The following is a 25,470-nucleotide window of genomic DNA, read 5'->3' as shown; positions in this document are numbered from 1 at the left end:
CTCATAATGAAATAACTAAAACGCTTAATGCATCTGAGGAAAAAAAAATGCGTTTATTCTTTAGACACCCCCTATGTGTTAATTTAGTGTGTTTAAATATCCCAAATCAGGCACACAGGCATGAACGGACTACCCCAGAGGTCGGAAATCTATTTAGGTTTCACGTGAAACCCCCTGCAACACAGACAGCGTTGATCATATTGTAAGAGCGGAATGCTAATTAGACAGGGACGCAGGTTTCAAGGCAAGGTTGGTCTTCACAATGTGTATGCCACTGTACTTGTAATCCATGTGGGCTGCAGCCAAGCATGATGTCTCTCCTTTTCTTCCTGAGCAGGAGTGGAATAAAAGGTCACCCGAACAAGGGTCACCTGCTAACAAAAGAGTCGGCAAGACGGGTTTGCCGGTAGAAAAAAAAACATACCTCGATAATCCGGCCCACTGCAGCTTAGGAAATACAGCCAGCATTCTTGCTCTGTGAAAAAGGGAGGGTGAGGTAAAAAAAAAAGTGCTTTGGGAGAAAAAAAACGCACAAAGGCTGTTCTTGTTTGATTTTCGCTATCACCATTGACCTCTCCATGTAGCGTATTCCCACAGAGAGTACCTAGGGCTGAGGGTTAGACTCCAGCGTGCATTATCGAGAGATCCGGCCTGTTTTTCATTTCTGTGCTTCTGTGATGGTGTGTGTTAGGCGATAATCACACTTAACCTTTATGTTCGGTTGCCATTTCCAATGAAATTGCAATGTGTTGGTTTTGTTTGTTTTTTTTTTTTACTTAAATGGACGTTTCACTAAAATGGACGTACTGCAATTAAGACAACATTCACACAAAAATCATGGGGAGAGTAGAGAACAAGAGGAGATATGAGTGTTGACAATGACAGCACATGTTTAAATGGTTTTTCAAAGGGATTTTTGAGTTTTTGCAACGCTCGCACCTGAGCACACACATGCCAGTACCTGGAGCTTGTAAGCTTTTTTTTTTTTTTTTTTTATTTCCTTCGATAAATTTTATAATTTAATAGTGAACTGTTATTAAAAGATTTTAAGTTAACAATGTTATTTTACTTAATACTCAGTTATCATTCTGTATAGTCAAAGGTTCCTGAGGGTGATCTGATTTATAATATTAATCATTTAAAAACATAGAGCTCAGTAGATTTTTTCACTTTGGCTTCCCCACTTTTTGTCATATTGTCTTGTTGTGAGACATAAAACAGATTGGCATCCCACTTTCAATATATGGTCATAGTTTCCTGTTTAAAAAAAACTTAATTGTATTAGTATATGATCAAAAGGACCCACTCTTTGCCTGGAAGGTGAAACAATCTTGAGGGTTAAAAAAAAAACCTCCTGTTTTGTCCCATTTGGCTTTCCGCTTTCAATACAAGGTCATTATTTCCTGTTGGAGTTAATCATCTCCACCTGTATCCTATTACTCCTGTCTGTTTTAAATCCTGCTGCTTTTCTTGTGATTGCTAAACCGTGTGATTAAAAAGTAGAAAAAATTGAAATTTTTCGATTTTCTGTTTTGTGTGTGTTTATTTGCATAAAGTTTACCCCACACATTTTTTTTATTAGGGTTCACATAGGAAACATCAAACTTTTACTTTATAAATGTTTTGCACCCTAGCTCAAACTCCTACACTATACACATTATGGTGTGACGCTCACAGAAGTAGGCCAGGTGCAATTTAAATACTTTTTTCCCCCATAACCCTCCTTCTAAAACCACCTGGTTATCGAAAGCAAAATGGCAAGGGACCCTTATAGAAGCCCCAGGTTCCACTGACATTTAAATCCTGTGTATCTGAGGCAGGCCTCTCGATTTAGACGTTCGTCTGCCTGCTACATGCAGAGAGGCTCTTCTCGAGCTCCAACAGGGATTCAGAGCGATCCTCTTTAAAGTGCACCTCATTAAACATTCACACTTTCAGATTTTGAAGCGTTTGCACGGCGACATGTTGACGAAATTCAGGTGATGTGGCGTCACCATCGTTTTACGTATTTTGCTAAGTGCGGCTGATGATTAACGTGAGGTCCTGAGCAGTTTACACAAAACACGTCTTGGTTCACGTGGTTTACGATGCCTCGGTTTTGCCGTCACGGTTCGCGTCCGCTTTGACACAGAGTTGTGTTGTGTTCTGTATTTATTCGGAAATCTGCGGGACATGCTTGGAAGACCAAGAGGCCCTTTGAGGGGGATTAATAAGAAACATAAACAATGACCTATAGAACAGTTTTTAATTATTAACTTCCTCCGATTCGGGGTCTGCTCTGAGAGTATCACATTGTCACAAGTCCTAAGCCGGTGGGACACTTAACCCAATCAGACACTGTTTCTTCAGGTGACAGATGTTTGCATTTGCAGCCGTGGGATTTTCGTCGCTTTTAGGTTAGGCGGGGTGCTGCTAACTCGCGTCTCTGTAAGTGATAATAACAATCCAAATCCGGAGCGCTGTCGGACAAAACGTATTTTAATTAACACGCATTTCAACTTGTCATGGAACTCTGACAGATGATCCCGTGGTGCTAGCAAAATTTGGTGGCACGCATATGTTCATTTTAGGTTAATGTTTCATTCGATATTTCAACTGGAAACCTAATGGTGTAATTATAGCAGCGCAGCATAGCTCAGAGCATCCCAGAAAACCTATAGATTATAGCGTTTAATTATTATTTTTACTATGAACTAAATGACTAGCTGCGGTTCGACTTCATTCCTGAGGCACCACAGGCTTGTTGTGTAACACATTTCTCATCCATGCTGTAAAGTGTTAATTGAAATTATGTTGCGTTCAAATGAACTCGGGACACTTCTCTGTAGTTAAATGATCTCATTTGGTCTCATTAAATGCTAAAAGCCTTTAACTGTTGATTATTAGCATTTCGTAGGACTTAAGAACACCTCCTATGGTGCCGATGTCGATCCTGAGATCTTGCTAGATGAATTGATCGCATGAGATTGAACTATTTAAAAAAGAAATAGATTTGGAAATGCCTTATTTAGCTGCATAAAATCCTCTAATCTAGAGCCTCATTAATAGATGATAATCCCTGACTGGTCTGCAGCCTGAAAGAAGCACTCAGGTCAGATATCTTGTGTGCTGCTAAAACACAGTTCTGGTAATAATCACCTTTTACACTGAGCTAATTTTTTCCCCATTTCACATCCATTTTTTAGAGTCTTGTTGCTGGTTTATGCTTTACTTTTGCTATCAATATAATAAGCAGGGTTTAAATGATGTGCATCAAAAAAGCAAAGCAAGCAAAAACTCCCGCTGGGACTGAGGCTTGTCAGACGAATATGAATATGATGGAATAGGGAATAATGTGATAAGTCTCAAATTAAGGATTCGTGATACCGATACTTGTATCGGTATCAGTCCGATGGCGTGCTCATTTACTCGTACTTGTAAAAAAACAAAAAAGGCCCTGATACCAACATTTGATACCAGGCGATGCCATATCATATAAAGCGAGTGTACGTTGGCACTCTGATGAATGACCGGGATCTGAAGGATATGATTAATCATGAAACATTAAATATAAAGTATGCTGTGTAAAAATAAAAAGAGCAGTGGGTTCAGATAATGCAGTAAATTGCAGTTACATTACGTTAATGAGTCGATTGCTAGCAGCTAAATACAGCAACCAACGCTGTAGCAACTACTGGCTTGATGCCAAAAAGTGAAAATAATTACAGCTCTTACTCAGTACATTATTCTTGAACTTCAGACACTGCTGGTCATTGACAACGAGGAATTCACACGCAGTGCAAACAAACCAGACTTTACTTACAGCTGTAAAGAATATGGATTCAATTGATGTCAATAGTATTAAAAATACCTTTCAGAAAAATGCAGAGAAACATTTGAAACAATAAACAGGCAAAAAAGGGTTTTCAGACAATGATGCTAATTAGGGCTTTTAAACGTTCGTTCAAGTCTTCATTTATGCTCTTCAAGTTGAGCCAAAGAGAGTAATGCTTTATTAAGCCCACCTCCATGAGTGCCTTGTGCAAGCAAATGCAAACAAACAATGAACAAAAAAACATGATTAGCAAAAATGTAACTTTTGCTTTAAAAAGAAATTAACAAAGAATGCCGTTTATTTGATGACCACGTTCAGTTTTTTGCCGCTAAGTTCATTGTTTGTGGTTTCAAAACCCCTTTTTTATTCTCGTTGTATATTATTAGATTGTTTATTGAAAATGTATGCTTATAATTTAGCATGAATCCAAATTCATATACTGAATTTAGCACAAATTTAAATCCATATACTGAATTTAACATAAATTCAAATCATATACTGAATTTAACACAACTCTAAATCCATATACTGAATTAAGCATAACATTTGAATTCATTTACTGAATTTTGCATAAATTCAAATCATATACTGAATTTAGAACAAATCTAAATCCATATACTGAATTTAGCATTAATTAAATCAAATACTGAATTTAACACATCTAAATTCATATACTGAATTTAGCATAAAATATTAATCATATACAAAAACAAAACACCCTTCTCCAATGCAACCCAGCTGATCCACAATAACTTAAATAACTAGTTAAAAACATCATATAAAGAAATATAATATAAAGTTATAAACGATTCCAGCAACCATTTTGTATTCCTACAAAATTGCATTTACGCATCTCTATTTACAGGCCCCTTTCTCTAGATTAGTATAGAACTAGTACACCAAAATCTAACTTTCAGTCAATCAATCAATAAATCAACCGTGTCTCTGTTTTAACATATTAGTAGGACTTAAGAACACCTCCTATGGTGCCGATGTCGATCCTGAGATCTTGCTAGATGAATTGATCGCATGAGATTGAACTATTTAAAAAAGAAATAGATTTGGAAATGCCTTATTTAGCTGCATAAAATCCTCTAATCTAGAGCCTCATTAATAGATGATAATCCCTGACTGGTCTGCAGCCTGAAAGAAGCACTCAGGTCAGATATCTTGTGTGCTGCTAAAACACAGTTCTGGTAATAATCACCTTTTACACTGAGCTAATTTTTTCCCCATTTCACATCCATTTTTTAGAGTCTTGTTGCTGGTTTATGCTTTACTTTTGCTATCAATATAATAAGCAGGGTTTAAATGATGTGCATCAAAAAAGCAAAGCAAGCAAAAACTCCCGCTGGGACTGAGGCTTGTCAGACGAATATGAATATGATGGAATAGGGAATAATGTGATAAGTCTCAAATTAAGGATTCGGTGATACCGATACTTGTATCGGGTATCAGTCCGATGGCGTGCTCATTTACTCGTACTTGTAAAAAAACAAAAAAGGCCCTGATACCAACATTTGATACCAGGCGATGCCATATCATATAAAGCGAGTGTACGTTGGCACTCTGATGAATGACCGGGATCTGAAGGATATGATTAATCATGAAACATTAAATATAAAGTATGCTGTTTAAAAAAAAAATAGCAGTGGGTTCAGATAATGCAGTAAATTGCAGTTACATTACGTTAATGAGTCGATTGCTAGCAGCTAAATACAGCAACCAACGCTGTAGCAACTACTGGCTTGATGCCAAAAAGTGAAAATAATTACAGCTCTTACTCAGTACATTATTCTTGAACTTCAGACACTGCTGGTCATTGACAACGAGGAATTCACACGCAGTGCAAACAAACCCAGACTTTACTTACAGCTGTAAAGAATATGGATTCCAATTGATGTCAATAGTATTAAAAAATACCTTTCAGAAAAATGCAGAGAAACATTTGAAACAATAAACAGGCAAAAAAGGGTTTTCAGACAATGATGCTAATTAGGGCTTTTAAACGTTCGTTCAAGTCTTCATTTATGCTCTTCAAGTTGAGCCAAAGAGAGTAATGCTTTATTAAGCCCACCTCCATGAGTGCCTTGTGCAAGCAAATGCAAACAAACAATGAACAAAAAAACATGATTAGCAAAAATGTAACTTTTGCTTTAAAAAGAAATTAACAAAGAATGCCGTTTATTTGATGACCACGTTCAGTTTTTTGCCGCTAAGTTCATTGTTTGTGGTTTCAAAACCCCTTTTTTATTCTCGTTGTATATTATTAGATTGTTTATTGAAAATGTATGCTTATAATTTAGCATGAATCCAAATTCATATACTGAATTTAGCACAAATTTAAATCCATATACTGAATTTAACATAAATTCAAATCATATACTGAATTTAACACAACTCTAAATCCATATACTGAATTAAGCATAACATTTGAATTCATTTACTGAATTTTGCATAAATTCAAATCATATACTGAATTTAGAACAAATCTAAATCCATATACTGAATTTAGCATTAATTAAAATCAAATACTGAAATTTAACACATCTAAATTCATATACTGAATTTAGCATAAAATATTAATCATATACAAAAACAAAACACCCTTCTCCAATGCAACCCAGCTGATCCACAATAACTTAAATAACTAGTTAAAAACATCATATAAAGAAATATAATATAAAGTTATAAACGATTCCAGCAACCATTTTGTATTCCTACAAAAATTGCATTTACGCATCTCTATTTACAGGCCCCTTTCTCTAGATTAGTATAGAACTAGTACACCAAAAATCTAACTTTCAGTCAATCAATCAATAAATCAACCGTGTCTCTGTTTTAACATATTAGTAGGATATAGCAAAACACAGATTTTTGCAGATTTTTGTCTCAGAACTTCAAAGGCTTTTTTTCCCTATGGAGATGCAGGCACAATAAACTAAAGCCATTTCATTTCCTGGAACACTTCTAATGATTGTAATTTCTATGAGGTTTTGTGATGAACCTTATTATGGATTACATTCATAATCCTTTGAGGATTACGAGCGTGGGGTCTTTATGATTCATCCACTGCTTTGGGAAACTCACACAGCCAGCATGTAAGGTAGTGGTGGAGGTGGGAAGTGACACTTGTTTATAGCGAGGATATATTTGATTTGATTTCCAGCAAATTAGCAGTTTTTCTAGTTAGGCGTTTTTTCACAACTTGTGTATATCGAATTATTACCTGAATTATATATACATACACCTCCTTTGCTTTCATCAGGGCAAATAGTGCCATCAGACATGTTATCACCTTCTGATAAGTTGTTTTGAAGTGCAGGTGAGTCAGCCGTAACCTTAAAGCGAGCATTTATTTGGCATGAGACATATACCACCCACGGCTTTTCTGCATGAGGAGAGGTTGTTTCGAGATGGTGGCCAGTGCTGGCAGGCCTCTCTCACCTTTACCTGTGAGTTTTTAAGCTCAAATCAGGTGGATTCCAGGAACTCGCAGCGACAAGACCTACATTCGTGCTGGCAAGTTCACCGAAGCGTTTTCCTCTACCATGTTTAGTTTCAGCCGGAGAAGTAAAGTGGGGAAAAAAAAACCCACTTCTCATTCAAGAGACACGAATCAACATGCACAGTATGAACGATCTGTCTGTCACGCAGAACTTTTTTTTTCCGTTTTTTGCCGAAGTGTGCAGGTTAGATATATGAAGAGAAAACCTTTTTGTCATGAATACAAATCAAGAGTGACTGGAACCTGAGACAAAGCCATTGTTAGCAGCATGTAAGCTCGGTTGGAGGAAGATCAGCCTCAGGAAAATGGACTCTGGCCACAGATCGAGCTCCCGCGTTTTTCTCCAGTGCTATTTCCGAACACATATATCGGAATTTCAGAGTTCTCAATAGCACCTCGACGGGAAGGCTGGTTTTAGCCTTCGGGGCTAGTCATCTCATCTCTTGGCTTCCTCCAGTAACTGCTTACCACAAGGTAGTGCAGCATGGCATGAATGTTACATGAGATGGCAGGCCAGCCGCATTGTGCCTGTGACATGGCTAGACGTTTCCTCAGTATAATGCCAGTCTTCTGCTGACAATTACTTCTCAAATCCAGGCTGTTCACATGTATTGTGGGTCCGCAGTTTACCCTAATAGCACACTATTATGCCATATTTTATTACTGGGATAGCCCAAATTGTTTTGGTGCCATATTTTACATGTCCAAAAATGCAGAGTCGACAGTTTGGTATCAGAGGTATATCAGAGTATCAGAGTTTTTAAAATGGCTTTCTAGCGAGATCATTTTGAATATGCTTGTTTTTTTGTGTCAAAGGGATGTAGCACATTGATTTGTGGAATTCATTTCAGCTTGGTTGATCATGTAAACAGTACTTTTTTTATAACTATCTGCCAAAGTTGAGCTTGTGCCTAAACAGAAAGAAGCTGTAAAACACCTTCTGAATTTCCCTGCCTGTTGTAAAGTGCTTAGATGCTCTTGACTTCATCGCATGTACAAAATCATAAGCTCTCCTTGTTATGAAGGCTGGATTATGAAGGCAGGAGCATGATGGGGGCTGCGCTTAACTCTCCGACTCCCCTTTTCTTTCCAAGATGTTGCCGGCTGGTAATATCGAGAATTGAATGACAAAGAAGACAAACAGTCATGAGGAATCCCTGCTGTGCCCACAGTGGGGCCTCTCATCCTCCTTTAAAGACAACACTCCCTCCCTCTCTACATCCTTTTTCCCTTGAGAACTGTCTCCTGCAGTGGTTGGAGCCCAGGACAATGGAGGAAGAACCCCAGGGGGACAGAGGAGGTGGCTGTCGACAGATTTGCATGCAGCTGTTTGCCGTTTCCACAGCCACAAAGACCAATCAAAATGGGCGTTAATAGAGAATGACAACCGTTGCCCGAAGCCTGGAGCCTCTGTTTGGACTAGACCTCGCCCACTCTGTTGCCAAGAAGCTATGAGCCTGGGATTTGTCAGCTTCCCAGCACTAAGAGGCATGCTGGTTTATGGGATACAGTGTGAGATAAACTTTTGGGGTTCATGCAGCTATACTCCATCTGACATGTTATTATCTTTAAAACGGATGTCAATTGCTTCCCTAAAAGAAGGCACGGAGTTCTAAGGGCATCAATGTTATCTTGAGAGGAAAAGGGTGGAAGACCGAGTTGAGGCCAAGCACGCCAAAGACAGAAAAGTGGAACAAATGAAAGACAAGGGATTCTGGCGATGTATGAGGATATTAACAGGAAAAAGACATAGGGGCACGGCTGGAGTGGCTAAAGAAGGGGGCAAACAAGTTTAACCTATTCTTTGAACAAGTTTAATGCCCTTCCTTCATTACTAGTTAATGGTAATGACCTTGGCCAACAACCTCCATGGATGTAACTCCTTGTCCTTAATTGACTTTGTTCCACTGGCAGCTCCTATAAATCCTCCCACACCTACCCCACTCTTGGCTATGACGGGGAAACAATTTTCCTCCCACACCTACCCCACTGTTGGCTATGGCAGGGGAAACAATTTCAGGAATATCACAGACAACGGTCAATACCGTGACTTAAAACACAGCCACACTCTCCATCACAGCTTTACAACTGGGAAGGGAGTTGAACATGCCTAAGGTGTTGGATAACTTAAATCCTGTAAATTTAATTTCAAAGGTCTGTTTTGAAGTCCTGTCACCATGGAAAATTATATTAAATTATACATCCTCATGGATGCGGAAAAAATAAATATTTTATAGAAAACACCAAGACGTCACCTGCATATTGTCAAGATCTGCTCTAGTTTGCATTTCACATGGATGTGGATGATGGCATTTCTTCTGCCTGTATTACTACTGCCTGTCCTTTAAAAGGAAAAGCCAGAGTAAATCATGTTCTTTAACATTTTCAGTGCGTCCAATTCCATCAGCTCACTCTGGTGGAGAGCTCGGCTCAATCAATACAGACCGGTGATAGCATGATGAACTGGCTGTTGGATTATCCCACCATGTGGTCACAGTTTGTTCAGCTTTCCAGCTGTAACTCAGACTCGAGAATGTACAAGACCGAAACCCTCTGGAGGACTGCTCTCTCTTCCTCCTTATTTTCCTTCTACGCATCAGGCTTTTAGTGTAACTCAGGACCATGCCAATTCCAAGAATGCTGTGACAACTCTGCTGCATCAGTGGTGAGAAACCAGTGGACGGTGGAGTTTTTACCAAGTGGTGTAAAGAGAATCACCTCCCGCTTAATACCTGTAGGACAAAAACAATGGTGGTGGATTTTAGAACGAATAAAATATCACCACTTCATATTTCTTTTCAGGGCACACACGTGGAGGTGGTGCAGTATTACATGTTTTCCTTTGGGTGCACACCAATGATCAGTTGCACTGAGGGGAGATGCTCTGAGGTACTCGTCAAGAACGGGTATGACAGGCGATTCTTTCTGAGGAGGATAGCTTCATTTATTGTGCACACCACACTCCTTCAACCAATCCTTAGGCAATTGTGTGTGGTCTGAGGACATTTAAAAATAAATAAATAAAAGCCAGGCCTATACATTGATGATATATACAAAGCAGAAATGAGACTTGACTCACTGGTTCATTACTTCAAAGCAATATAAAAGTTATTAAAACCTCTTTTTTAGTCTGACATTGATTTACATCTATAGTACATGTTCTTATCTTTAAACGGATGTCAATTGCTTCCCTAAAAGAAGGCACGGAGTTCTAAGGGCATCAATGTTATCTTGAGAGGAAAAGGGTGGAAGACCGAGTTGAGGCCAAGCACGCCAAAGACAGAAAAGTGGAACAAATGAAAGACAAGGATTCTGGCGATGTATGAGGATATTAACAGGAAAAAGACATAGGGGCACGGCTGGAGTGGCTAAAGAAGGGGCAAACAAGTTTAACCTATTCTTTGAACAAGTTTAATGCCCTTCCTTCATTACTAGTTAATGGTAATGACCTTGGCCAACAACCTCCATGGATGTAACTCCTTGTCCTTAATTGACTTTGTTCCACTGGCAGCTCCTATAAATCCTCCCACACCTACCCCACTCTTGGCTATGACGGAAACAATTTTCCTCCCACACCTACCCCACTGTTGGCTATGGCAGGAAACAATTTCAGGAATATCACAGACAACGGTCAATACCGTGACTTAAAACACAGCCACACTCTCCATCACAGCTTTACAACTGGGAAGGGAGTTGAACATGCCTAAGGTGTTGGATAACTTAAATCCTGTAAATTTAATTTCAAAGGTCTGTTTTGAAGTCCTGTCACCATGGAAAATTATATTAAATTATACATCCTCATGGATGCGGAAAAATAAATATTTTATAGAAAACACCAAGGCGTCACCTGCATATTGTCAAGATCTGCTCTAGTTTGCATTTCACATGGATGTGGATGATGGCATTTCTTCTGCCTGTATTACTACTGCCTGTCCTTTAAAAGGAAAAGCCAGAGTAAATCATGTTCTTTAACATTTTCAGTGCGTCCAATTCCATCAGCTCACTCTGGTGGAGAGCTCGGCTCAATCAATACAGACCGGTGATAGCATGATGAACTGGCTGTTGGATTATCCCACCATGTGGTCACAGTTTGTTCAGCTTTCCAGCTGTAACTCAGACTCGAGAATGTACAAGACCGAAACCCTCTGGAGGACTGCTCTCTCTTCCTCCTTATTTTCCTTCTACGCATCAGGCTTTTAGTGTAACTCAGGACCATGCCAATTCCAAGAATGCTGTGACAACTCTGCTGCATCAGTGGTGAGAAACCAGTGGACGGTGGAGTTTTTACCAAGTGGTGTAAAGAGAATCACCTCCCGCTTAATACCTGTAGGACAAAAACAATGGTGGTGGATTTTAGAACGAATAAAATATCACCACTTCATATTTCTTTTCAGGGCACACACGTGGAGGTGGTGCAGTATTACATGTTTTCCTTTGGGTGCACACCAATGATCAGTTGCACTGAGGGGAGATGCTCTGAGGTACTCGTCAAGAACGGGTATGACAGGCGATTCTTTCTGAGGAGGATAGCTTCATTTATTGTGCACACCACACTCCTTCAACCAATCCTTAGGCAATTGTGTGTGGTCTGAGGACATTTAAAAATAAATAAATATAAGCCAGGCCTATACATTGATGATATATACAAAGCAGAAATGAGACTTGACTCACTGGTTCATTACTTCAAAGCAATATAAAAGTTCTCTTTTTTAGTCTGACATTGATTTACATCTATAGTACATGTTCTTACTAATATACACCCCCCCTCTATCGGCTATCTGCTCCCTGTCACTGAAATAAGTGCACTTTACCCCTGCTTTGATTATCTGTAAGTGAGGACACTTCATGGTCGCTATCGCCTAGTGGTCTTTGTCAGCGTTTAGGATCATATGTACACATGCAATCAATATTCATTTGTTGGAGTAGTGTTTTCTGTCCGGCTTTACGATGTGGTCATACAAGACAATACTCATTTCGTCTTAAGGTCAGTGACCTCATCCTATGTGTCAGCAATCTAATTCTCTCTGTATAGAGCAAATTAAGAGGCATTAAGTAAACGTTTAGATATATAAAACACCATAATTCATTCTTCAGTATCTATTTAGCGCTGATCGGGATCGTTATTTTCGGAGCCCCTCCCAGGAACGCTGGGAACGAGGTGGAAATTAAGCCTAAATGGGACTCCATTGTGCCCACCAAGGAAACTAATTACCTAATGACAAGACTGTACTTTCATCCTAACCAGATAATAGGCAACGGTGCACTTTTTCGGCCCGAATAATAACATAGCGTTCTTTGCTCTTGCAGAATCAGCGATATTCATTATAATTAACCCCCAAAAAAAGAACAAAAATAAGCAAAACTATACAAAGATAAGCATCTATTCTCATTCTTACACTTTTTTTAGGCAAAGTCCTCATGGGTACAAACTAATCAATGAATAATTTACAAAGGTATGATATTTGCACATGCAACACTTCCAAATATGTAGCACCATAATAAAAACACACACCATATTTAACCTTAGCATGACATCCATGAACAAATAATTGCAAATTTTCTGCTTTTTCCCAAATTCCCTTAGGTTACTCTCTCATCAGATGGACTTTTTATTCAGTATAATCACAGATAAATTAAAACAGGCTAAAATAAGCGTTTCAAGCTACACGTAAGCGCGATATTAACTACGTCTAATTCTGTGATGGCTTACCAGCTATAGTTTTTCCCCCCATCCTCTATCCATTATTGGAAGTTTATTTCTTACTTGTTCACGTTCTTTGCTTAGTTTTCACTTTTGTGCTCCACTTTTATGTTTCTTTGGCTGCCAGAGCGTTTTTCAACACAGCCGAATTGATCACATGATGAAATTCGACAGCATCTCACACACACACACACCGGCCTATTTCCCATTCCTGAAAATATTTACACAATAGGGAAAAGGAGCAGAGTTTCCACAGGATCAAGACAAAATACATGATGTTTCATGAAAAAAAGATTTAATCTATATGTTAATTTTGAAGAACCTTTAGACATAATGGAAAAGTCCAATATAATAATCATGAAGTCGACGTATTTGGCTAAGCTCGGAGCTTATGCCGAACTGTAAATAAGGTAACTGCAGTCCCCTGAGCATGGAGTTGTGCTGGCTGTCGGTCCGCTGGGTTTTTGTCGTTGCACAGGGTGCATTTTGGTCCTCTTGTGCGCTGATTGGCTCTTCAACTGCCAGGAGATCCGAAGAATCTGATTCTATCCACTGCCTCTCTGTGTTGTCGTTTTCTTTCTTTGATCGAATGCTATATTCTGAGCTGTTGTGCAACATTGAACTTCAAGGATGCTGATAGGGGGAAAACAACATTTGTATAATAGAGGGTGCTCACGGATCAAACAAAACGAGAGCGGTGTCCAGAATGTGCTTCAATTGTGGGAGTGTATTGGCTGCTGCCTGTTTGCCTTGAGCTCAATAGGCAGCTTAGAGAGCAGGGCAAAGAGAGTCATAAGAAAAGCTACGATTCCCAGCCAGTGACCAGAATGCCTGATAAGGTCTGTGTCAATAGGCTGGGAGAAGAGGGATCACGGCCAATTATGTCATAGCCAGGCCAGTTGCCATGGTAAATCAGAGCGAGCATTCCATGTAATGTATAAATTACCATCTTGGGTACCCTTCTGTAATACAGTTGAGTAAAAAACAGAAATTAAAATAAAAGATAACAAAATCACTTGGCCCAGACTTCAGTGTTGCTTCTTCTTGTTTTGTTCAGGCTAAACCAGACTTAGCCAGGTTTATAGAAATATGCAGGTACTCAAAATTAAAATAAAACTTTTGAATTAGAGGAAAGCTTACAGCCATTTCAAAGACTTTTTATTTAATAAATATAAGAATACAGTAGCATAGAGACATATAAGAACCATACAAGGAGAAAGTTTCATGGCTCAGTACGAGTTTAGTCTTTGGCAGATTGTAATACTCCGTACATGGTGACCTCGACGCTTGATTTGTTACAAAGCGGTAGTTGGAGGCATGTTGGCTGAACCCTCCAAGCAATACGAACCCCCCATCCCCCCCACCAATCTGATCTGCAGATGTAAGAATTAATAGTTAATAAATAATTTGAAGCTTGTCCATAAGGTATCGTCTAGGTTTTGGCTTGGAACGTCTCCCTAAGCTTCGGAGACATCTAAGTTGCTCCTTGCACTCGTACGGTAGAGCAGGATGCAAATAAAACTGCTTAAAAAAATTCACAGTGTGACAGTTGAGATTTAGTGAGATGTGTTATCAGAAACAGTGGAGTGTTTTTCGGCGCTCGCGGCTGGCGGATTATCTTGACCCAGAGGTCGGGCTTGATAAACTGACTGCCTGATTCCGAATGGCATCGTAATTAGTTGTCAGAGATGGGTTCCCAGGTTAGTCCAGATACTCCCCTGTCCCTGTTATTGATTTAACTTTGTTTCTAGCCTCCGAGCCCTCGGAGACATGCATCTTGCACAGGGTGGGGTAGGGGGGAGGTTTGCACTCCAGCATCGGGGCTTCATCAATTTCTAGGCCCTCTGTTGACAGCTGTTTGCGATCAGACCACATACGTTTGATGGATGCGAGTAGCCTTAGTGCCAAAAGAGATGGAGATGGAGGGAAAGGGAGGGGCTGCGATGAAGGGTGGTCCCCGCTCAAAGGCAATATGTTCGGCTTTATTTTATCTCCTCCGAATTTTAAAAAGCCATGAAACACACGGTCCCCCTACTCTCTGCACAGCGTTAAAGTGTGATAAACCTGTCACACCCTACCATGAGGAATGAGCTTTCAGCTATTCATCAGTCTTTTGTGGTGAAGCGAGGGAGGGGCCAGGGTTAGTTCAACAGCTTGCTGTTCCAGATGTGGATGGCTTCTCAACATTTCGAAGTGTGAATCAGTCTGTTAGTTTGCACTATTTTGTAAAGGGGGGTATCGCGTATCCAAACTGTTTAAACCTGAAGTGGATGTGGTGATGTGCAGCTCCATACCTTAGGCCAATGCGATTCGCACCTTAATGGGTAGCCAACAATACGATACATCAAAGATACATATGAAGCAGCTACTGATACGATACGATACGATACGCTACGCTACGATACGATTCACCCCTATTAAAGTGCAGGACGATCCGATTTCGATTCGATTCAACACAATGCAGCACAATGTAATGAGAAAAATATGATGTTATGCAATTTAATATGGTACAGACAGTTCGCTTTTATTTCATTGGTTTAGACACACAGCACATACTTTTAGGCATTTGTAGTTGAAAAAAAAGTAGAAAAAAAAGATTTTAAAAAACTAGACATTCTTTTCCAGTTCTGTCTCCAGGAAGATGCAGCTCTACCTCTGCCATGTTAATCTTTATTCTATGTGACTCTCAGGACACGCCTCGGTTTCCGTAGTGTTGTGATTCGTCATATTCACGTAGCAGTAGCGGTGCGGAGAAAGAGATTATCGAGGAGAAATCAATTTACAGATTAAATATTGGTCGCAAATTATTGGTCACTTTCTAAATTATAAAAGTATAACACATCTATTAAAATTAAATATAAATAAATTGCTTTTTTCCATTGCAAATATTTTTTAAGTCAATGCATCATATCATTAACTTTAATGCCGATGCACACACATACCCAATAGCAACATTTTCTGATGAATTTAACTTTTCTGGAAATAGTTTTTAGCTGAATTTAAACTTCTCTGACTGACTTAATAAAAAGCAATGTATAAACAGCATAAATGCATAAACATAAAAATATCGCTCACTCCCACTCGCTCGTTTTTTATTTATTTTTTTGCGTCCCATGATACTTCAATCCCCATGCACACATCTCATCTCAGCGAAATGCTATGTAAAACTTTCCAGCAAAATAAAAAAACGCATTCTATTCATATCTGTATTTTCTTTTTTTTTCCTTTTTACACATCTGTTTATTCGGAGCAGTGCTTTACTATTTGGGTTTACGTTGAGAAGGTCATAGCAAAGTACCGCCATCACACATGCGGGTCTTTTGGTAGACGTCCAATGACGTGTCCGAATCGAAAGGAAAAAATGCAGCACTATGCTACACTATGTTGATTTCAAAACCAACAGACATTCCTGCACAGTGGAATCCAGACATTTCATGCTTTTTTAGGTACTCACAAGGCATTCACTTAGAGCGCTACAAAATGGATCCCAAATGCTCGGAGGCTTTTGAAAAGGCCACGTACAATGCAAAAAACCAAAAAAAAAAAACCTCATATTTTCAGTGTAATACAGTTTCTTTTTCATATTATGTAAATGAGACGTGATTGGTGTAATTAAGCTCTAACAGGCTTGACTTGCACAGCTTCAGACCAGACTAGAAACACACAGTAAGAAGGGAAAGGAAGAGTTTTTTGGCAGAATCACAGTGGAGGAGCTGACAGTCGGGAGCCGGTGCTCCACAACACTCTAACTAATGGTCAGCTTTTACAATACAGATACACATGTGTGTGTTCGGTGTTCAGACAGCACGAAGGTAGTGTCAGGCCTACGCTCGAAGGTGTAATTAGAGTTTGGGTGCTAAGTGAGCTGGTTACGGAATGAATGGCGGAATGGAAAAAAAAAGAGCAGCGCATTGTTTTTTTTCCTCGCAGTTTTTCTTTTCCGTGTTGTTTTCTCTTTTTTTCCTCGTTCTGCCAAGGCAACAGGCTGAGAGCAGGCTAATTGGAGAGCATGGAGCAGAAAACACAAATGGCAGCTGCCCCCCTTGGGACCAAGTGTTGCTGCTAACGACTGTGATTATTGACATTTCATTCCATCTCCTTATGCTTTCTGAAGTGAAAATGGAGCCGCTCTACCTTTTTTTCTTTCGTCTCCTCAATCGTCGGCTTCATAGCAGGACCTGCACTACACCACATGCGGTGCTTACGATCTGAGAATGATAAGTTTGTTTGTTTCCTTTCCGTCCGTGTTCTCCGCTTGAAGTCGCCACTGCCTGGCATTCACAAAATAACCCGAACTTTTTCAAATCATTTGTTGAAGGGGGAAAACAATTGAGGCAAACAGTTAATTTTCCCCTAAGCATGGCTGTTTGGCTGAGCTCGTAGCTGCAGTGCACGGCGTATAGATTTTTTCCCCGTATGGACTCCAGACGGTCCCTCCTTCGATCGGCACGACTGTAAAATGGATTAAATTACACTTCATGTGGCTAGGATTCATGTTCTCTCTCTCTTTCTGTCTTTCGCACACGTTTTAATTCGCTCTCTTCGACACTACCGTCTTAGTTTACTCTCTCTGGCTTTTGTATAACTTTTCCTCTATATATATATATATAATGTAAAACAATAAATGAGGCAAAAAATAAAACCTTCAACGCAACACACATTTACATACGATTTCCTTTCTTTAATAAGATATAATAAAAAAAAAACCTTCCAGCTAAAAATTATTTTTAAACCACTAAACAATTGTTTTATCGATACACCAAATCTCAAATCAAACAACAAAATCCACCATGATGCACACATCCGGCGATTAAAGACGTCCGTGTGGAAACATGGCAAAATTTCCGTTTGGTGTCCTGATGATTTTATGCCATTGAAAACACCATAATCACTTTAAAACATTTACAAGCATGTTTTGTCTTTATGCTCTATTTTGAGTATGGATTCACTAATAATAAACATACATTTGCATAAAGCATCAATATTTGTGTGCATGTTGATTCGAGGTTTAAAACTTGAAAAGTTCTAATTTATGGCACATTTAGAACAGATAAAGGTGATCAAATATTATATTATATATATATATATATATATATATATATATATATATATATATATATATATATATATATAGTGCATCTAATACATTAGAATATCATTAAAAGTTGATTTATTTTAGTAATTAAATACAAAAAGTGTAACATAAATATTTATGATATATTTCTGAGATACTGAATTTTGGGTTTTCATTATCTGTAAGCCAGAATCATCAAAATTAAAGAAATAAACACTTGAAATATATCATCCTGTGCGTGAGATGATTTTGGCTGTTTGAATGCGAATAAAGCGAGGCAGGATGTGATGCCATAGAAAGATAATCATCACTGTGGAAGTGTTACCACTAACAGCATGTCTATCTTTCCATCCTCTTGTACTGTCGCGTTTTGGCCAGTCATCTTTTTGTTATGAATTTTATCTATGACTTTGTCGTCTTATTACAAGCGTTGGCACTGGACACTTCTTCCATAACTGTCACATAAACATCTCACAGAAAATCTCACTGGCATAACAACGATTAGGTTTTCTTTGTTGAATAATGTTTTATTATACAACTTGAATTATGTCTGTGTCAATATAGAAAAGGGGAGGTAGTAGTTTAGTGTTTAAGTTATTGGACTAAAAGATGTCTGCCAAATGGCATAAATGTAAATGGTAATATCAGCACTTTTTGACCAATTTGACTTAAAAATAAAAATAAAAATATTGACTTTTAGGGCATTACCCAGAGCAACTTAGAATTATCTCATTCATACAACTTAGCAGTTGGGGGTTAAGGGCTTTGCTCAAGAGCCCAGCAGGGGCAGATTAGTGCTGGTGGGATTGAAACTCAGGACCTTCTGATTAGAAGTCTAGCATTTAACCTCTGAGCTACCCCTTCCCCACCCCAGTGAAAAAAGTGTAGAATTTTTGTTTTGGTTTAATATGAGCTGTAAATAATATCTAAAATTTCATGTAGATCTCTTTATAATGTTGTCACGGGGCTAGGGGTTTAGATCTATGTTTTTTTGTGCATAATCATTTTTGTGATCATGAGAATTTCATTCATTTATTTATTTATTTATTTATTTATTCTTTTAAAACTTTTTCAAAGGAAATTCATAGATTGATGCTGCTGGTGTTTATTTGATTGAAACGACTGATTCTTCAAAAAGTCGTCATCAAAGTCTCGTCTGTGCGTCTGGTCCGCATCGAGTAACGACAAAAAGGGAAAAAAAAAACGCATGCACTCTTTCATCTACGGCAGAAAAATTCGCAGTCGCGGTTAAGCTCTTTGTCTTATTTTTTCGAACATAGACTTTTTTCCTTCTTTTTCTTCTTTTCCTTTTTACTTACTAAACACTCACTTCCTTGCTGTTGTTTATTTTAATCTGCCTTCCTCTGAAACTCAGTGAGCATGGCCAAGCTTTTTCATTTTTATCCAAAATCATACTCGTAGCATCTCGCATTCCTAGCGCATTACACGATCCCGTTGGCCACTTTGAAAGAGGTACTGTTTGTCAAAGTGAAGCAACCATGAAGGGCATCCGCTAATGTCTATTTAATCGTCTTTCCTCACAAAAGCCGTGTGGACAGATTCGGCCGCACATCACAGGCACCTGGATATCCATTCCAGGTCTAAATTAAGAAACATGTTCATAATGTCGTCGAGGTGAAACAGCTATGAAGTCATTGACATGCAAATGAAAATAGATGGTGTGCCGGATGACAGTTCGCTGTATTGAGTTTCCCGTTTGTTATCATTACCAATTTGTTGAGGATAAAGTGTAGGATTGGCTTTTTAGGTATAGTTTCTTAAATTATAGGGACTATATTTTGGAAAATGTAGAAAATCTATACGTAGCTTCAAGCAGTTCAAGAAATTCAAGCTACAGGGTTGGTATGCTTGATGTGAGTAGCCTTTACTCTTCCTAATTTTTTCATAAATCTTTTTGGTGAGGAAAAAAATGTGGCCTGGATTTAGATTGTAATCTAACTATCGTAATAACTACTGAAGATAGAAGTAAGACTATTCTGGTCATGGCTATGATTTAAAACTTAACACTTTACAACAATTGGTGTGGTGATCAGTTTGGGTGGAGGTGGTAACTTCTTAAAGCCCAGCACCCTCAAGAAGAAACTGCTGGGCCCTTGAGCAAGGCCCCTAACCCTCAACTGCTCAGTCAACTCAATTTACTCTGGATTTCTTCCAAACGGTGTAAAATTTGAAAAGGAATCAAGTGTTTGATTTTAGAGTCTTTTTTTGCAAGTGGTCTGATTTCCAGATGATTTGCCTCGACTTTGATAAAAAAAAAAAAAACATATATTTTGGATAATTAAAAAGAAAAAAACAATCACAATCATTATAAACAATGTGTGTAGTACATTTGTTGTCCAATGTTACTTACCTCTTCATTTTTCGGTCTGTTCTGCAGGGTTCAGTCGAGCAGCTCTCCCGTTCGGCCTGGTACGCCGAGAGCTGTCGTGCGAAGGTTACCCCATTGACCTCCGATGCCCGGGGAGTGACGTCATCATGATCGAGACGGCCAACTACGGCCGCACAGACGACAAGATCTGCGACGCCGACCCTTTCCAGATGGAAAACATCAACTGCTACCTCCCAGATGCCTACAAAATCATATCTCAGAGGTAAAGGCTGCGTGCCAAGCATCACTCAGAATGGAAATGTGGACTCCATTTCCTGCCTTTCAGATTGCTTTCGTAGATAGGGCTTTATTATTATTCCGAGGTTCTTTAAGTACGCAGGGTTGTTTTCCAATTCGCTGGTAGTCGCTGTGTTACTTTAATGCTAAGGGGACAGCTGGAATAACATAAACAAAAGGCGAATGTCAGCGTTACTGCTCAGTCGCGGATCACGAGAAGGGGTTCCTCTACCAGGTGCTACTGAGAAGTTGGATTTTTTTTTTTTAAGGAATCTCAAAAGGTAGCCGAGATAAGGAAATTTCCAGAGGGCACATATTCCGATATCTATGTGAAACGCTAAAGAGACAAAATGGATGTGTCAAATCAGCTCAACATTTTGGAAACCACTTTGGCCGGATAGTTTTGTCTCATAATGTTGAGCATACCAATGGCTCAAGCCGTCTCATAAATGTTAGACGTAAGACACACACACTCTCACACAGCCGTTTCCTGAGCAGCCCCCTTTTACAGATTGAAAAGCTGGTTTTCTTTGTTCAAATCTCTCCTCTTGCCAGCAGTGGCACAGGCTGCGGCTCTGAGTAATGCTCTCCTCTCAAACCATTTATATTTGTGACACTTGTGCTTGCTCCTGCTCTCTCAGGACGTTCTTGTGTCGGTGCCAGACTACACACACATATACACACACGCATTTACGCACACATTCATAGCCCTGGGAACTGTGCTGCTGCCTCCGCTAGCTGTGATGGTATATATTTTAAGCGGTCGAGATATTAACATTTCATAAGGCCCAACCAACGCTGCGCATCTGGCAAAAAAAAAAAAAAAACGAGAGAAAGCACTGTTAACCCGCAGCGGAGCTCCTGCCTCACAGTTAAATCCGACACAGCCAACATTCATTAAAAGCCGAAGGAATTTTGTAGGTTTTTAAAGGAAGGAAGTTCTTATAATGCGTTTTAAGGTAGAGCAAAAAAAAAATTAACAAGAGCATTGGTGAAGTAATGTTTAAAGGGAAGCCATTTAGACTCAAGGACCTGTTGATTCTGTGGAAGAAAAAACAAGCATTGCTTGCTTGCTTGCTTTTTTTCTGGAGAAAGACCAGAACCTTTGGTGTTTAAGTGCTGGAAACGTCCTTGCCATTAATATTCATTCACCGAGGTTTAAACACGAGAAGAAACCGCACGGAGTGGAAGAAATGATGACATCTTATCAAAGGTTTTCTATTTTTTTTTCTTTTTTGATTAACAACTCTACCCTACAAAAGTCCTAAGAGGCCACGCATTTTGTATACATATATAATATATTTTTCTTCCTTGTTTTCTCGTGATCACGATTAAATTTTTTTGTGATCGTAACATAACAAACATTGTTTCCTCGTGAACAGAATCATAAACAATAACCATAAACATTTGTGCGAGTGGGCACGTGGACAAATGGTTATGGCAGAGGTGGGAAGAGCAATAAAATATTCTACTCAAGTAAAAGTACTGTTACTTTAATGAAATTTTACTTGAATATATGTAAAGTTACTGATCAAAAAATTTACTGAAGTAAAATATACCTAATTTAAAATTTACTTAAAGTAAAAGAAAAGTATGTTTTTTTAACAGCGGGCGGTGGGCTGGGGAAATCTTGCGTAATTTAATAAAGGACAAGGTGATATAAATCTCAGACTAGGGTTTGGGTTAGAGTCTTTTTTTCTTCAGAGTTTAGCGCATTTATATTCCGCTTATAAATCACTCAGTGCAGTGGTTTCTGGGGTGCACTTTTTTCCCCCTTGCAATATTTGTTTTAATTAATTTATTTTTTTTACTTAGTAACAGATATGATTTAAAATGTCACTAAATACAATACTTCAGACAAAACATACTTAAGTAGAAGTAAAATTACAGATAATAAAATCTACTTTAAAAAGTAGATTTAAAGAAAACAATGATCGTCAAATCACAAATTATAATTATGATAAAACCATTTTTATGTCGTGATCACGTGAAAACAACAAGCATAAAACTTCCATACAACCCAAATATACTGTAGGTTTAAAAAGAAATTCTGACGGTTGTCCTTAATATTTGTTTTCTCGTTATGACTGAGACGAGGGAAGATCTGGAGAGAGTGTTGTGTCTGAAACGAAGCTTGAACCCGGATCGAGCCAAAACAAAACTGCAAACGAGCCTAAAACAACAGTTGTGTTTCGTAGTTCCTCAAAACACGCACGCCTGGTACCGATTTACGCATTTCAAACAAGCCAGCTCTCACAGCGCGTATAATTCTGCTGCTTGACACCCCGGAGTGCACGTGTGGCCGACATTGCCGGGTGTCAAGGTCGCACCCCCGACTGCACGATTGCTGTTCGGCAACAATCCATAGTGTACTCGAACACAAAACACACGCAGGCTAAAAAAAAAAGAGCTTTTCGAGCATCTCTTCTCGTTTAAGTGCTTTCTCATCCCCTACTTCTGCCACGTCACTGACGAAATAATGAAAAATGGAATTGTTGATGCAAACAGATTAATTTTTCGAATTTATTTTGGAATCGTAGATCCTCCGGCTATAGACGGCCTTTCCCCCCCCTATTGTTTTATCGACAAAGTCGCAAATGTATTACAACTAGCGTCCTGTACAGATTACCATGGCCTTTCAGATATACAAGATGATGCAAGGGGGTGGAAATTGTTTTTTTTAAAAGGGCAGAAAACCTGACATGTCCTTAATTAGGGGTTATGTTAAGAGCCAAACTTCTTTTCTTTTTTTTTTTTTGCTAGAACACAGTAAAGATGTTTGGAGAAAGGTCATTTAAGTGGCTATACAGGGAATTTCGGAATGATGAAACTGGCTGGTGTTGCTCGCGTAATTAAGACACCGCATGTGGGGTAAAGCAATAAAAATGCGCAGCTACTGGGAGGCATTCCCACAAGATAGAAAAATCTCCACGCTCATCTTTACCGAAGGCAATTAAAAACGTGTTAGTTGGTTTTGTTGACAAGTCTCACTTTCATTCATCATTAACCCTTGCAGGAGTTCAAATCCCTCTCCCCTGGCCTGATTAGTCTGTCATTTTACTTCTGAGTTTGATTTAGGATTTATTAAAGCCACTTCAGCAGGTTTTACATTCCAGCGATGTCTCGCCATCCAATCTCAGTCTTCAGTGGAGAATTTGTCAACCTTGGAAAGCTTTGAACCCAATTTCTTATTTGTGTCTCATTCACAAACTATTTTCATTTCTCCCAAGATACTTTGATATACGGTTTTCTGGTTGGAGCAATAATTTTTTTTTTTTTTTATTTAAAAAAAGAAATCGCTCAAATAAAGAGCCTTTAATTCCACACTGCATATTCTCAGGCCTTGCAAATAATTTCAAATAATTGCTTACTGAGGCTGTTTCACCACATTATTTTCGATATTTTTATGGACTTGAGTTGTGCAGCGAATAATTTCTTTTCCTTATCGCTGTCCCGCAACATGCCCGAGCGAAATAGTTCCTACTGTGAGATAATCTTAGCACTCATGGATTCCTCATGTTTTTCCAACCCAATAGCCAAGTCTAAAATATTCATAAAAGCCCAGACATTGTGGGTGTGTATATGTGTGTGTGGGGTTTTTTTTATATATATTTTTATAAATATTTAGAGACCCTTTTAGTTATGGTGAAGTACTGAATGTAAACCCAATGATCTAATTATTAAAATTAGTCTTTGGAACAAGTTATAGGATGTCATTAGAGGAATAAATACTGATCCCAAGATCATTTATATATATATTCCTCGTAAAAAAAAGCCAACTCTTTTAAGCCACCTGAAATATTTAACAGAGTTGATTGCCAAGAGGTCCATTTTGTCACCTTTTTTGTCGTCTCTCGGTGGTAGAATATCTACCGTGTTTGCTTCAATTGTATCATAAATCCCTGTGCATATAGAGAGCATGATTGAAGTTTGGCCAATTTCTCCGTTTATTTACTCAGAAATCCATTCTGGCGAGCATACAGACGTACCCAAGACACTTATTCTATCTCTCACACACACTCACACTCACGCTTAATTCATTTTAATTCATGAAGATGTCTAACTTCAAAGTCAAGGTCACTGACGACTGTAAAAGCTGAAAGTCTCCCAGCAGTCACACACACAAATGCACAAATGATTCTTGTTTGAAATACTTAAGGTGATTTATTCCATGGAGAGGACCAACAGATGAATGCCTGATGAGCCACTTTCCGGAGGCCTGAGCTGAATTTTGAGTTCACGCAAAATCAACAGTCACTCTGCCTCATTGTCAATCAGCATCCCTTCACTTAGGCGATTAAAGACTCCCTACGGAGGTGTACTCTTCCTGGGTCCTGATCTAAAAAAAAAAAAAAGATGACTTTGATTTGAAGGCTTCTTTTTAACACCGTAAAGCCAAAGGTGAAACCGTACACATGTTAATTTAACATTATTTGTAAAGGAGACCACTTCGACGCTGAAGACGTTCCCATTTAAGTTCTTGCGCTGCATTCACTTGCTCGTGTTTCAGATCCTGAGCTGTCAGTCGTTGTGTTAAATAACTGTTAAAAGCCAGGAGAGAGTGACAACCTCACATAGACACAACTTTGATGAATATTTTACAATGTCATTCCTAAAAGGTGGGCTTGTTTTCTCCTTTTCCTCTTGTATTTAAATGCCCTTGACTCGATTTGGTTCATTGGAGGAATCTATTGGTAACCGTGATTTCCTTTTTTTGGAATTGATATTGTCTCAAAGCAGCTTTACA

The 25,470-nt window shown here is 38.8% G+C and overlaps 1 protein-coding gene across 13 annotated transcripts in view; it reads left to right on the top strand.

Moving 5' to 3' along the window:
• The window catches only part of LOC124387128 (adhesion G protein-coupled receptor L2-like), a 139,568-nt gene that overhangs the window by 34,639 nt on the left and 79,459 nt on the right, over positions 1-25,470 (top strand). For all 13 annotated transcript variants that reach the window (XM_046851255.1, XM_046851257.1, XM_046851258.1 and 10 more), the window contains exon 3: positions 20,496-20,709. In XM_046851255.1, coding sequence (XP_046707211.1) covers positions 20,496-20,709 — 214 coding nt within the window. The remainder of the gene's footprint in view (positions 1-20,495; positions 20,710-25,470) is intronic.

Source organism: Silurus meridionalis, chromosome 6, assembly GCF_014805685.1.
Source record: "Silurus meridionalis isolate SWU-2019-XX chromosome 6, ASM1480568v1, whole genome shotgun sequence".
NCBI classification, from domain to species: Eukaryota; Metazoa; Chordata; class Actinopteri; order Siluriformes; family Siluridae; genus Silurus; species Silurus meridionalis.
The sequence above is the reverse complement of the archived record's forward strand: the minus strand, read 5'-3'. Positions and strand labels throughout refer to the sequence as shown.